The sequence below is a fragment of the Vipera ursinii genome, assembly GCF_947247035.1.
Source record: "Vipera ursinii genome assembly, chromosome: 16".
Classification (NCBI taxonomy): Eukaryota; Metazoa; Chordata; class Lepidosauria; order Squamata; family Viperidae; genus Vipera; species Vipera ursinii.
The window spans coordinates 7,700,646-7,713,384 of NC_139529.1; the positions used below are offsets into that span (position 1 = coordinate 7,700,646).

The 12,739-nt window shown below is 41.7% G+C and overlaps 1 protein-coding gene across 5 annotated transcripts in view; it reads left to right on the plus strand.

The window, feature by feature from the left end:
• Positions 1-12,739, plus strand: part of RALGPS1 (Ral GEF with PH domain and SH3 binding motif 1) — a 92,541-nt gene that overhangs the window by 13,806 nt on the left and 65,996 nt on the right. For 4 of the 5 annotated variants that reach the window (XR_014493914.1, XM_083375110.1, XM_083375111.1 and 1 more), the window contains exons 2-5: positions 2,594-2,679; positions 4,603-4,728; positions 6,967-7,074; positions 8,075-8,125. Coding sequence is in view for 4 of the 5 variants with exons in the window: in XM_083375110.1 (XP_083231236.1) it covers positions 4,672-4,728; positions 6,967-7,074; positions 8,075-8,125 (216 nt within the window). In the remaining variant the exon portion in view is untranslated. The remainder of the gene's footprint in view (positions 1-2,593; positions 2,680-4,602; positions 4,729-6,966; positions 7,075-8,074; positions 8,126-12,739) is intronic. The other variant, XM_083375113.1, reaches the window with a different exon arrangement.

Consider the following 12,739-nt stretch of genomic DNA (forward strand, 5'->3'; position numbering starts at 1 on the left):
GTTTGTGGAGTTCCTCAGGGGTCGGTTCTCTCGCCTCTCCTGTTCAACATCTATATGAAACCGCTGGGTGAGATCATTCGTGGTTTTGGAGTTGGGTATCATCAGTATGCCGATGATACCCAACTTTTCTTTTCGACCCCAAACCACCCCAGTGATGCCCTCGCCGTGATGTCCCGTTGCCTGGAGGCGGTTCGGGTCTGGATGGGGAGGAACAGACTTCAGCTCAACCCTGACAAGACTGAGTGGCTGTGCATTCCGGCATCCCGGGACATTCCAAATGTTCCATCTCTTTCTATGGGGGGTGAGCTCTTACCCCCCGTGGATAGGGCTCGCAACTTGGGAGTCCTTCTAGATTCGCGGCTTACTTTGGAAGAGCATATAGTGGCCGTGACTAGGGGGGCTTTCGCCCAGGTTCGCCTGGTGCGCCAGTTGCGGCCCTATCTAAACCGGGATGCCCTGTGTACAGTCACTCATGCGCTCGTGACCTCTCGCCTTGACTACTGTAATGCTCTCTACATGGGGCTTCCCTTGAAGACCACTCGGAGGCTCCAACTGGTACAGAATGCGGCCGCGAGAGTTGTCTTGGGAGTTTCCCGGTACTCCCATGTTACACCTTTGCTCCGCGAGCTGCATTGGTTACCAGTTGTCTTTCGGGTGAGGTTCAAGGTGTTGGTTACGATCTTTAAGGCCCTACATGGCATGGGTCCGGGTTACCTCAGGGACCACCTGCTGCCGGCATCGACTCCCCTCCGCCCTGTGCGTTCCCACAGAGAGGGCCTCCTCAGGGTGCCGCCAGTCAGGGAGTGTCGACTGGTGGCCCCCAGGGGGAGGGCCTTCTCTGTGGGGGCCCCGGCTTTATGGAATCAATTGCCGGTGGAGCTCCGGATGGCACCAGACCTTCGAACTTTCCGTCGGGGCCTGAAGACCCATCTGTTCGAATTAGCTGGTCTGGCCTGATGGGGATTATGGGTTTTTTAATTGTTTTTAATCTGTATTACTGTTTTATTGGGCAAGGGTTTAATTCTTTTTTAATTTTTGTATAGTGTTTTTTGTTTTTTATATATGCCCTGTGAACCGCCCTGAGTCCTACCAAGGAGAAGGGCGGTATATAAATCAAATAAACTGAAATAAACTGAAACTGAAACTGAAACTGAAACAATAATCTGTTTTGTCTCTAAATTCTGAAAACAAGTGGAGGAATTTTGAAAGAGCGTCTCTGGTGTTGATTCCGTAAGACATAAACAAGCGTAAAACTCCCATGCTGCTCCTTTGTACACACAAAGTTTGGAGCAAAAAGCCGATTACACAAGACCTTCAAAGAATTTCGTAGATAGTTGTGCGGGTCCAGGGTGTAGCGGTTTGAAGTGTGTGAGTATGTGCGTATGTTTTCATGTCTTGGTTCTAGTGAGAGTTAGCGGCCTTCAATTAATACAGGCAGAGTCCTCTACTTACAAAAGTTTGTTTAGTGAACGTTCAAAGTTACAACGGCACACTTACAACTGTCGCAGCATCCCCGTGGTCCCGAGTTCAAAACTCGGAGACTTGGCAACTTTTTTCCCCCCTCCCCCACTGAAGTGAATATTATTCGGTCTGCCTCTGAGAATTAAGAAGGAAGTGATTTGAATTCCACCAGAGATTGGCTTGTGATGTTAGATGTATATGATAGATAAGCTGTTTGTAGGGTGTCAGTTTGCTCAGATGTATAAGAAATATATATAGCCGCCATGTTCTTTCTACAAATATGTCTGATTTTTTTTTAAAGAGCCAGTTTTTAAAAAAACAACACACAAGCCATGCATTCAATAGTTGATGGCGCGTACAATGGTTTACAGAGTATTTTAGGGACAAACAGATATCTGTCCTCTAGGCAACTCACAATGGATGTTGTTGTCTTTTCAGTGCCAATTATAGCTGGCTGCCTGACTCCAAAAATCTGATATAGTAGTCTTGTTATCCCAGATATTCAGGGGAAGAAAGGAAAAAAAAACCTTCTAAGTCGTTTTCCTCTTCTAGTGCCAGTAGACAGCAAAATTTTCATTGCAAGTGATTTATTAAAGACTGAGGTTCAGCAATAATCAGTTATGTTAATTTTGTATCTTGAATTTACTTAATAAATCTGTGCTTCAGGCCAAGTGTTGTTACTGATTTTTTCCTACAACCCAAAGAGAACAGAATAGAAATTCTTTATTGGCCAAGTGTGATTGGACACACAAGGAATTTGTCTCCGGTGCAGAAGCTCTCACTGTACATAGAAGCAACAAGAGTAGAGTAGAGTAGAGTAGAATAAAATAGAAAATAAATAATAGAATAGAATAGAATAGAATAGAATAGAATAGAATAGAATAGAATAGGGATAGAGAATAGAGAATAGAGAATAGAGAATAGAATAGAATAGAATAGAATAGAATAGAATAGAATAGAATAGAATAGAATAGAATAGAATAGAATAGAATAGAATAATAATTTATGATTGTAAAGCTGGAACTTATGAAAAACTCTTTCAACTTTGCTGCGAACGGCTGTTCTTCTGCCTTTGCAATCTAAGCAAGAGAAAAATGACAGCTCTGTGTTGCATCTTAATTGTCTTTTTCAGAAAAGCCACTTCTGAGAGATGTGCTGCAATGTCTCGCTGGCGTTTAATTGCCCGTACTTAAAACTCAGAAGGAAAATTCATTATGGGTAAGTTTGATTTGTCATGAACGGAAGGAGGAAAGATTTATGGATGTGACAAAATCATATAGGGAAGGATTGGAATCTTCCTGAAATAAAGAAATAGTCCTTGACTGACAACTTACTACTTATGGTTTGGTGACTGTTCAAAGTTACAACAACAACTTACTTAACAATTGTCTTGCTTAGCAGTGGAAGTTCTGGGCTCCACTGTGGTCTCAAGTGCAAGCACTTACCTGTATCAATATCTGAAATATTTGAATAATGTGTACCTTTTCATATGGGGATCTATATTTTTACATTAATCACTTTAGAAAAATCTACAGACGGAGATCCTTCGCAGCATAGAAAAAGGAAGGATATTTTCAAATTTCATTCTTCTGTGGGTCATTATTAATGACCTACCTTTGTCATAAAAGACAATTAAAATTTTGCTCCCAGTGTTTGACCTCGGAGAATAGGGTGTGTTACATTCATTTTTTCTGTTTTACACTTCGTTGAAACGTCACAATATTTCTCAGAGAGTGGATTCAGTGGGGCAGGGATGATACGAACGGTCAAGTTCATGAAATGATTTTGAGTTCTGGTATTTTTTGCATTTTCTATTCACTAGATGGCACTGCTGAATAGGTTATGATTCTAGGAACACTCTGGTACTTTGTATTAATCTTGTAAAATACGGCAAGGATTTGTAAAAACAGATTGGAATTGATTGACTGGATCAAGAAATGGAAAATATATGTCTCAAATACTCTATCCTTAGTCACGGAATTCCAAAAATCCTTCATATTGTATATCAATATCAATATCTATCTATCTATCTATCTATCTATCTATCTATCTATCTATCTATCTATCTGTCTGTCTGTCTGTCTGTCTGTCTGTCTGTCTGTCTGTCTGTCTGACTGTCTGTCTATCTATCTATCTATCTATCTATCTATCTGAACATCCAATCTTAGTTGCTACGAGTCTTCTATACTATTTGTCTGAAATGGTATAGGGTTACCTGTCTGAGCAGGGGGTTGGACTAGAAGGCCTCCAAGGTCCCTTCCAACTCTATCATTATCATTATTATTCTCTGGGACTGACCAAAAGTTAATGCAAACCCCGGGGGAACTGATAGATATAGCTAAGCAGGCACTCTTGCAAAATTCCAGTAATTATTTGGCAAGCCGTCTGTTTGAACAAACTTCTTTAAAGAAGAAAGAAAAGAGACAAGGTTTGCGTTATGTCGACATTTTCTTTTACCCCCAGATTTTTGTTTATTTTTTTTTAAGAGAAAGACTGGTTTAATCTGGTATCTCGTCAAGGTTTCTCTGCGTATAGGATCCTGCCCTGAAAACAATTGCTTTATCGGGGCGTTTTTCAAAGAAGGCTTATCCCAACAAATCAGAGAAGGCCGTTTTTCAAACAATATCAATTTTGAAGCTTGCGTGACAGATAAGGTGGATATCCTTGTGACTCTCCAGGAGTTGAGCCTTTTAAAAAGCTTTCTGCCGAACGCTGGGGAAAATTTTGTTTGTTCTTTTGCAAACTGGTGCAGTCATTAAGTCCTCTTTGTACTTCCTGGGTTAATTTTATCTTTGGAAGCTACAAGGCTGCGTATGGAATTTTCTTTGGCGTTCGTGGGATGCCCTATTTGTGAGCCCTCCTGCACCAAAAATGAAAAAGGGGGAAAAAAAGCAGACATCCAGGAGCCAAAGGAATACTTAGTAAAGCGGTGATAGAAAATCCATATTTTAAGTTTTTCCATCCTTCCGCTAAGCCAGCTCCAACATGCCTTCCTATGTCTCCACCATCTCATCAATACGCAGATCCCCAACCCTTCATCTCCTCCTCCCCAAATTCGCAACTGTTTGCTCCCTCCTCCGTAATTATTGTTATCGTCCGATGGGTGGACTTTCTAAAGCCAACTTCTTCTCATCCTTGCAGCAGTTCTCCCTTCAACCTATAACATCAGCAGTGGTGGCTGAACTGAAGCTCTTGTATTCCGAGAAGAGAATGTATAAATGGAATGGCCTCATGGCCAACCTGACCGTGACCTCCCCCACTCCAGAGGTACCGTTTCCATTCCGACTCGAAACAAACCATAGTTTAGCTGGGCATCTCTAGCGGACGGTCTAACTATTTAATTTCCTCAGCGGATGTAAGAAGCAGTGCTATCCATGCAACGATTCCATTTGTCAACTTAAAACGGTCTTTAATAAGCCAGTCACAGATTTGGGTGGGAAACATCTCGTTTTTCTTGCCCTGGCAAAGGAGTGTGTGGTCCTTGATGCTCTCTGAGCTTGGTGGATTTATTGCAGACATGTCATTACCAACCTAGGTCAGTGCTGGTAAGGAGTGCAAAGTGCCTACTACACTGATGATGTTACCTAGTTTGGTAATGAAACGTCTGCAAGAAGCTCAGAGAGCACCAAGGACCCCATAGTTACAATTCCTTAAAGTTGAGAAGACGTGTTTTCACTAAAATAAAAATTAGGGACTAGAAGAATTTAACCTCCTGATTTAGCCGGATCCCAGCCGTGTTCATGAAGTGATGGGTCAGATACTCTATAACAGGGGTCTTCAAACTTGGCCCTTTTATGACTTGTGGACTTCAACTCCCAGAATTCCTCAGCCAGTCACGCTGGCTGAGGAATTCTGGGAGTTGAAGTCCACAAGTCATAAAAGGGCCAAGTTTGAAGACCACTGCTCTATAACAGTTTCCTTGAAAGTTCACTATTTAATGTCTTCTGCAATGAAGAATAGATTTTTCTCATGTACTTAGAATATTTCCTCCTAAGTGAACAGGATCTATCCAAGGACGAAGACAGGATTTCCTGCCTTCTCATGTCCTGTCAAAAAGGCTTTTTCGGTGACAGATTTAAAGGCCAAATTGCAAACACTTTTCAGATTAGTTAACTAACAGAACCACACAGCTATGAAACAATTCCAGATGTTGCGGGCGGGGGGGGGGGTTGGAGGGAATTGTGTGGTGGTTCTCAGGAGCTGACTTCATGGAGGAGGGCATGTTCCTCATCTGGGCAGCTTGATCCCTTTCATGGGTAGCACTGTGGGAATTAAAACAAACATTTATTTAATCAACACATTTACACATACTGCTTGCTGATCGTTTCTTAAACGTTTAAGAGCGGAAAGGATTTTAAGGAAAATTCTTTTCCATATTATGGTTATGATCATGGTCATGGTTTGTTTCATCTATGCCAGGCATGTCAAACTGCCGGCCCGCGGGCCGGATGCATCATGACGAAACCGCGCCCTCCCCATTGCCGGCAATGGGGAAAAAGTCGCGATACATCGCGTGACGTCGCGAGTTTGACATGCCTGATCTATGCAAATTTGTAAGTCTTGTAAAATATGTCGGTTTCTTCTTCCTCCTTCTCTTTCTCCTCCTCCTCCTCCTCCTCCTCCTCCTCCTCCTCCTCCTCCTCCTCCTCCTCCTCCTGATAGTTAAGGTCATATGGTGTCCAGTCTTTTAGGCCACAAATTAGGTTAGGAAATTTCTACTGGTTGTCTTTACACACTCAAGTTATAGCAATTAACATCTAATGTCTTGCAGATGGAAATAATTTACTGGGCTCATTTTCTCAAGACAGAGAAATTCTTCACATGTTTGTTCAAAAATAGATGCTGTTGCACACCAGCAGTTCAAAGATAAAAGTTCCTAGGACTGCAGGCTGGGTCTGGTTTGAACATTAGTTTTGAATATCTTGGTTTCAAAACAGGACAGAATTATTCTGCATACATATTCACGCCATTATGATTTCTTTCCAATCCGTTTCACTGTGTGATTTTTCAGACAATACATTTAAATAGCTGGGATTTTTTTTGATGCATTTCTACATTTAGAAGTAGAAGACTGAGTTGTTTCTGGGCTGGTTGAACCCTGTACAATCTTTAGGAGATCTGATATTTAAAGTACATCTTCTCTTTAGTAAACCTGTCTAGGATTGCAACCTTGCTTTTTAAATACGTCTAGTTAGATTTGCACATAGCACCATCCAATTCTTCTGCCCTTATTTAATAGTACTGTTGTAAATAAATCTTGCATTGTTAGCGTTTAAATAATCATGTTATCCCTGATATTTTCAACCAAACTCCTTAAGCCTGAACAGCTGCAAAACGGACACAATTTGTCAGCAACTCTGTGGATTTTCTTCTCCCGCCATGGAGAAAAATTGCACAGAAGAGATTATACACACACACACACACACTGTAAGACGGGCAGCAAATGAATATATCAGAATTAAATAAAGCCACCCATTCATGCCTTTCTCCCCCTCCTCCTCCTAGGGCAGTAGCAGTTCTGATTCTCTGGAAGGACGGAGTTCAGATTATGCGCATAAAAGCTACGATGCTGTCGTGTTTGACGTGCTAAAAGTAACTCCAGAGGAGTTTGCGGTAAGTAAAACGGCTGCTTTTCGATGTATACCAAATAGTAGTAGCCATGAGGGCCAGAATAAGTTCCCATTCAGTGGTTAAAGGAATCGCTGCAGCTGGTTGTAAAAATGGGGCAAAACTCACTTAATAAATGTCTCACTTAGCAACAGAAGCTTTGAGCTCAGTTGTGGTCCATAGAATAGAATAGAATAGAATAGAATAGAATAGAATAGAATAGAATAGAATAGAATAGAATAGAATAGAATAGAATAGAATAGAATAGAATAGAATAGAATTAAAGAAAATAAGAATAGCATAGAATAGAATAGAATAGAATAGAATAGAATAGAATAGAATAGAATAGCATAGAATAGAATAGAATAGAATAGAATAGAATAGAATAGAATAGAATAGAATAGAATAGAATAGAATAGAATAGAATAGAATAATAGAATAGAATAGAATTAAAGAAAATAAGAATAGAATAGAATAGCATAGCATAGAATAGAATAGAATAGAATAGAATAGAATAAGAATAAGAATTAGAATTAGAATTAGAGTAGAATTAGAATTAGAATTAGAATTAGAATTAGAATTAGAATAGAATAGAATAGAATAGAATAGAATAGAATAGAATAGAATAGAATAGAATAGAGATGGAAGGGACCTTGGAGGTCTTCTAGTCCAGCCCCCTGCTCAAGGGGAGTGGAGGACTGCCTGTACAGAGTTCCAAAAATATTGTAATAATTCCTAAATTAAGTAATTTGGCATGCCCTTTGCCTCCTAGGCAGCCGTAAATAAAGGACATTGTCAGCTGCATTTGAGGATAGGTGAGGAAAATCAAAATGTGCCCTCTTGCCAATTGGTGTCAACCCAAGTTCCTTATTCGGTGCATCACAACAGGCTATGAATTTAGATACCCTGGCTGCTTTCTAGACAGGCCCAGAATGGACTTGCCAGTCTTCAGGTTTTTTTCCCCCCCCAAAATGTCTAATCGTTCTTCCTTTCATTTTTGTCACAGAGTCAGATTACGCTGATGGATATGCCAGTATTTAAAGCTATACAGCCAGAGGTAAGTGGCCTTTTAACACAAGATGTTGCTCTTCGTAAAGAAGAACCCTTTGGCTCCAGTTTGTTAGGTTCTGGGTTTCTTTAAAAAAAAGAACAACAGAGGTTCACTCATATCCTAGCACATTATATTCTGATGGAAGAGAATATTTATAGTTGGACGGTGGGGTCCTTAGCGCTCTCTAAGCTTGGTGGTTTTCCTGCCGATGTTCCATTACCCAACTAGGTAACATCCTCAGTGCTAGAAGAGAGTGGAAAGTGCTAGTAGAGAGAGCAAACCCCACTCCCTGCTAGCTCTGATGATGTTACATAGTTTGGTGATGAAACGTCTGCAAGAAAAACAGAGGTGGGGGAAGGAGTCATCCTTGGCGCTCTCTGAGCTGGGTGGTTTTCCTGCAGACGTTTCATGACCCAACTAGGTAACCTCCTCAATCTGCAAGGAAGCCACCAAGCTCAGAGAGCGCCAAGGACACCACATTACATCCTTCAGTTTCACGGAAGTCTCCCTGCCTTCCATTCTTAACATTGCTGCCCTCACCAGCAATTCTCTGGGGCTGACTTTTCATAAACAGCTGCAAGAATTCCAGTTCTCTCCACTGATCCCACCTGGATGATAACGTCTAAATACCAGTTGATTAAGGAGGGACCTTGAGACGTTTCAATTTCCTTGGTTCTCTTCAGAGAGAAAGCTTCATAACCTCGCTGGGTTTGCGTGTGACGTGAAGCTGTCCCAGCATACTTCATTTCACGTGATCTCCAGCCCTGTTCAAAACCGAGTCCTCATCTCTGTCTGATTGTGTGTTGCATACAGTAGCTGTGTTGACTTCACTTATATAATTGCTGGGCTGAAGTGAGCCAGAAAGCAGATGCCACATTTATTTCAACCTCCGCTAGGAGAGCAAGGACTGTATGCCTGTCAAAACATTTGTTATCCAAGCTTCCTAAAATACCCTTTCTATAGGACCCATATGTTTGACCGCTCAACTAAAATTTGGCAGAAGACAAGGGAAAAAAAAGTGGCAGATGTTGTAATACAGAAAGGCTGGTTTTTTTAAAAAAAAATAATCACAGAAATAGAAGAAATGGTTTTTTTTCCCCTTTCAAATTTCTGGTAAATGTAGCCAGAACATTTGATATATAATTGTTTATCTGTAGTTTAATGGGCAACATATGTACTGTGTCCCCAGACTAATTAGACTGGGGATGATTATGTTGCTCACTTTTCCAGATGGCTATTTTAAAACTCTGCCTTGAGTAAAAGCTCTAATCTTCTGGGAAGTATTATTCTTGAGATTGGGTTTTCAGTAGTGATAATCTTGTTGGTCAAACCATGTGATCGAGTGTCAGCAATGTTTGCGAGGAGGAGGAAGAGGAGGAGGAGGAGGAGGAGGTCATCCTTGGTGCTCTCTGAGCTGGGTTGTTTTCTTGCAGACCTTTCATGACCCAACTAGGTAACATCGTCAGTGCTAGATGGGCTTGGGGTTTTTCTGTCTGTTTATATTCTACTGGCTTGCTAGGATTGAATTGAATTTGAATTTTATTGAATTTATATACCGCCCTTTCCGGTAGGTCTCAGGGCGGTTTACAGGGTACTTAAAACAACGATACAAAAATTAAAAACCATTAAAAAAGATTAAATTAAATCCCTGAAGAAATATAAAAGCCCCAATTAAAACTCTCAGCCTGGGCCGGAAAGCTCGAAGAGCCAGGTCTTCAGGTCCCGGCGAAATGAACGAAGGTCGGGGGCAGTCCTAAGCTCCACGGGCAGCTGGTTCCAAAGGGCAGGCGCACCCACAGAGAAGGCCCTCCCTGTGGGAGCGCACAGGACGAAGGGAACTTGATGCCGGCAGCAGGTGTTCCCTCAGATATCCCGGACCCAAGCCATTTAGGGCTTTATAGGTCATCACCAGCACCTTGAATCTCACCCGGAGGGCAACCGGAAGCCAATGCAGCTCGCGGAGTAGAGGTGTTACATGGGAGTATCGGGGAACCCCCATCACAACTCGCGCGGCCGCATTCTGCACCAGCTGAAGCCTCCGAGTGGTCCTCAAGGGCAGCCCCATGTAGAGAGCGTTGCAGTAGTCTAAACGGGAGGTCACGAGCGCATGAGTGACTGTGCGTAGGGCATCTCGGTCCAGGTAGGGGCGCACCAGGCGAACCTGGGCAAAAGCCCCCCTGGTCACGGCTCCTATGTGATCCTTCGTTAGGCTGTTTACTGTTGGCAGTTCCTTGATTGGGGTATTGTTTACTTCTTGATTGTCGGTCTGATGTTAATCTTGATGTTAATCTATGCTCATCTGGGTGTTGATTGCTGGCTGGGAGATGTTCTGGTCTTTTTGTTCCCTCTTTGGCTTGCTGTTCGTCTCTCTTGCACAGGGCGTAGATACTGTTTATGTCTACGTGTCTATTGATGGGCAATTGTCAGAGTGCCAGGCTTCTAGAAATTCCCTAGCATTTTTGGAATTGTAACGTTTGGTGTCTACCAAAGACTTGCTATGACTTCTTGAAGGAATGGCTTGGAAGAAGCTCCTCGTTCTTAAAAGCTGTGATCTTCACATTAAGTTGTGACCTAACTTTAACTGAAAAAGGGAGAGGACATGTTCTTAGATGCTCCTGAATAAATGGCTAAGTTAAGAGAGATCACCTCAAAGTAAACTCTGCAGAATTTATGGAGAATTTAGGGTTGCATCAGCTAAGCTTAGCCACAGAACTACTGTTGATTGAGCCATTTCCAAGGCTTACCCTCGTCTGAATCCATCTGGATTATAATTTGAGCTCCTTGTGTAGTGAAGTGGCTTAGTCCACTCAGAAGATGCTTCCAGTATGACCCTGCTCTTCTGTTTGCCATGTGTGCAGAGACATTTCCCTAGATTTTACCATCCCCTTCTTTAGCTTTTCCAGTCTTCTACCCTTGTTTATGCAGGCTGGATTAGAGTCTTGGTGGTTCAGAATAGAGAGAATAGAATGGAATGGAATGGAATAGAAGTAGGAATAGAAATAGGAATAGAATAGATGTAGGAGTAGGGACGCGGTGGCTGAGCTTGTCGATCAGATGGTCGGCAGTTTGGCGGGTTGAATCCCGAGTGCCGCGTAACAGAGTGAGCGCCTGTTACTCGTCCCAGCTTCTGCCAACCTAGCAGTTTGAAAGCACGTAATAACGCAAGTAGAAAAATAGTCGACCGAACATCTGGCTGTAGCCAAAGAACTGAAATATTGTCATCTTCTTGACCAACAGCCATTTGCCCCTTTCCTTCCCTTTTTCGAAGGATAAGTCAAAATCAGCAGTTTTCACTCAGGCCTTTGACATTTTCTAACGCTTGAACCTACCGACATTCCAAAGAACATAAAACTATGAAGCCCTTCTGGGATGTTTTATGACTTTAATGAGTCCAATGTGTGCAAACGTGAAGAGATTTCTCTTTGAACCCGAGAAAGCGAACGATGGCAAATTTGTCGGGATTTAATTCCGTGACCCACACTGGCTGCGTGTTGGAGATGACCAACTGCTTAATACAGTTCCTGATTTTTCCCCCCCAGCACAAATAGGTCCAGTTTAACACAGGTTGGTTCTGTCATACTTTATTCTGAAATACAGTAGATTAAGACGGAAATGTTCTACTGTAGATACGCGGTTCTCAACCTTTTCTTCACCACGGATCTTCTTTAAATACCTTTCGTGGCCATGGACCACCAAGACTTAACTCAAGATTTAAATCATAACATTTCTTCAAGCCTTCGCAGACGCCCCCCCCCCCACCAAACCAGTTGAGGCCCACGGGACTAGATGATCAATTTTTAGAACCGAAAAAGTTTTTCCTAGGGCCCTAGGCTGTTCCATGGGATTTGAAAGAGACTCTTTTTGCTTACATAACTCAAATATGTTATTTTAAAATAAACTAATCACCCTCATTGGAAGGAACACAATTGCTGTGATTATTCTTGGACATTTGCTGCTGTTAAAACTGTTGCATTAATCATTGGTAACTCCTGCTATTGTTCACGGGAGAATAATCAGAATAATACACTAAATCTTACTTGGGAAACACGGTCCAACTTCCAAAAAAAAAAATGAGGATGAAACTTCCAAAGAGAACAACTAGAAAGTGAAAAATCGGCTTTCGTATATATGGGAAGGAAGAGGTTGCTACATTAATAGGTAGTGAAGCAAAGTATCTGTGAAGATCTCGTGTTCATTGACTCAAATAATATTGCTGTGTTAGATGCTCAGGTTGTCTGCCAATCCTCATTCTTTAAAAGAGCACTGGGAAAATTAAAAGCAACTTTGTATGCATTTCCTACGGTAGCGTAATAAGGCTTAAGACCAGATGGCATATACATAAATATACAGCTTTTGTATGTATGTGTGGTTGCATGCGAAGATGAGAGATAGATAGATAGATAGATAGATAGATAGATAGATAGATAGATAGATAGATAGATAGATATGGATGGATAGATGGATGGAGAGACAGGTTGAGTGCATGATAGATGGATAGATAGATGATAGATGGATAGATAGATGATAGATAGATAGATAGATAGATAGATAGATAGATAGATAGATAGATAGATGATAGATAGATATGGATGGATGGATGGATGGATGGATGGATGGATG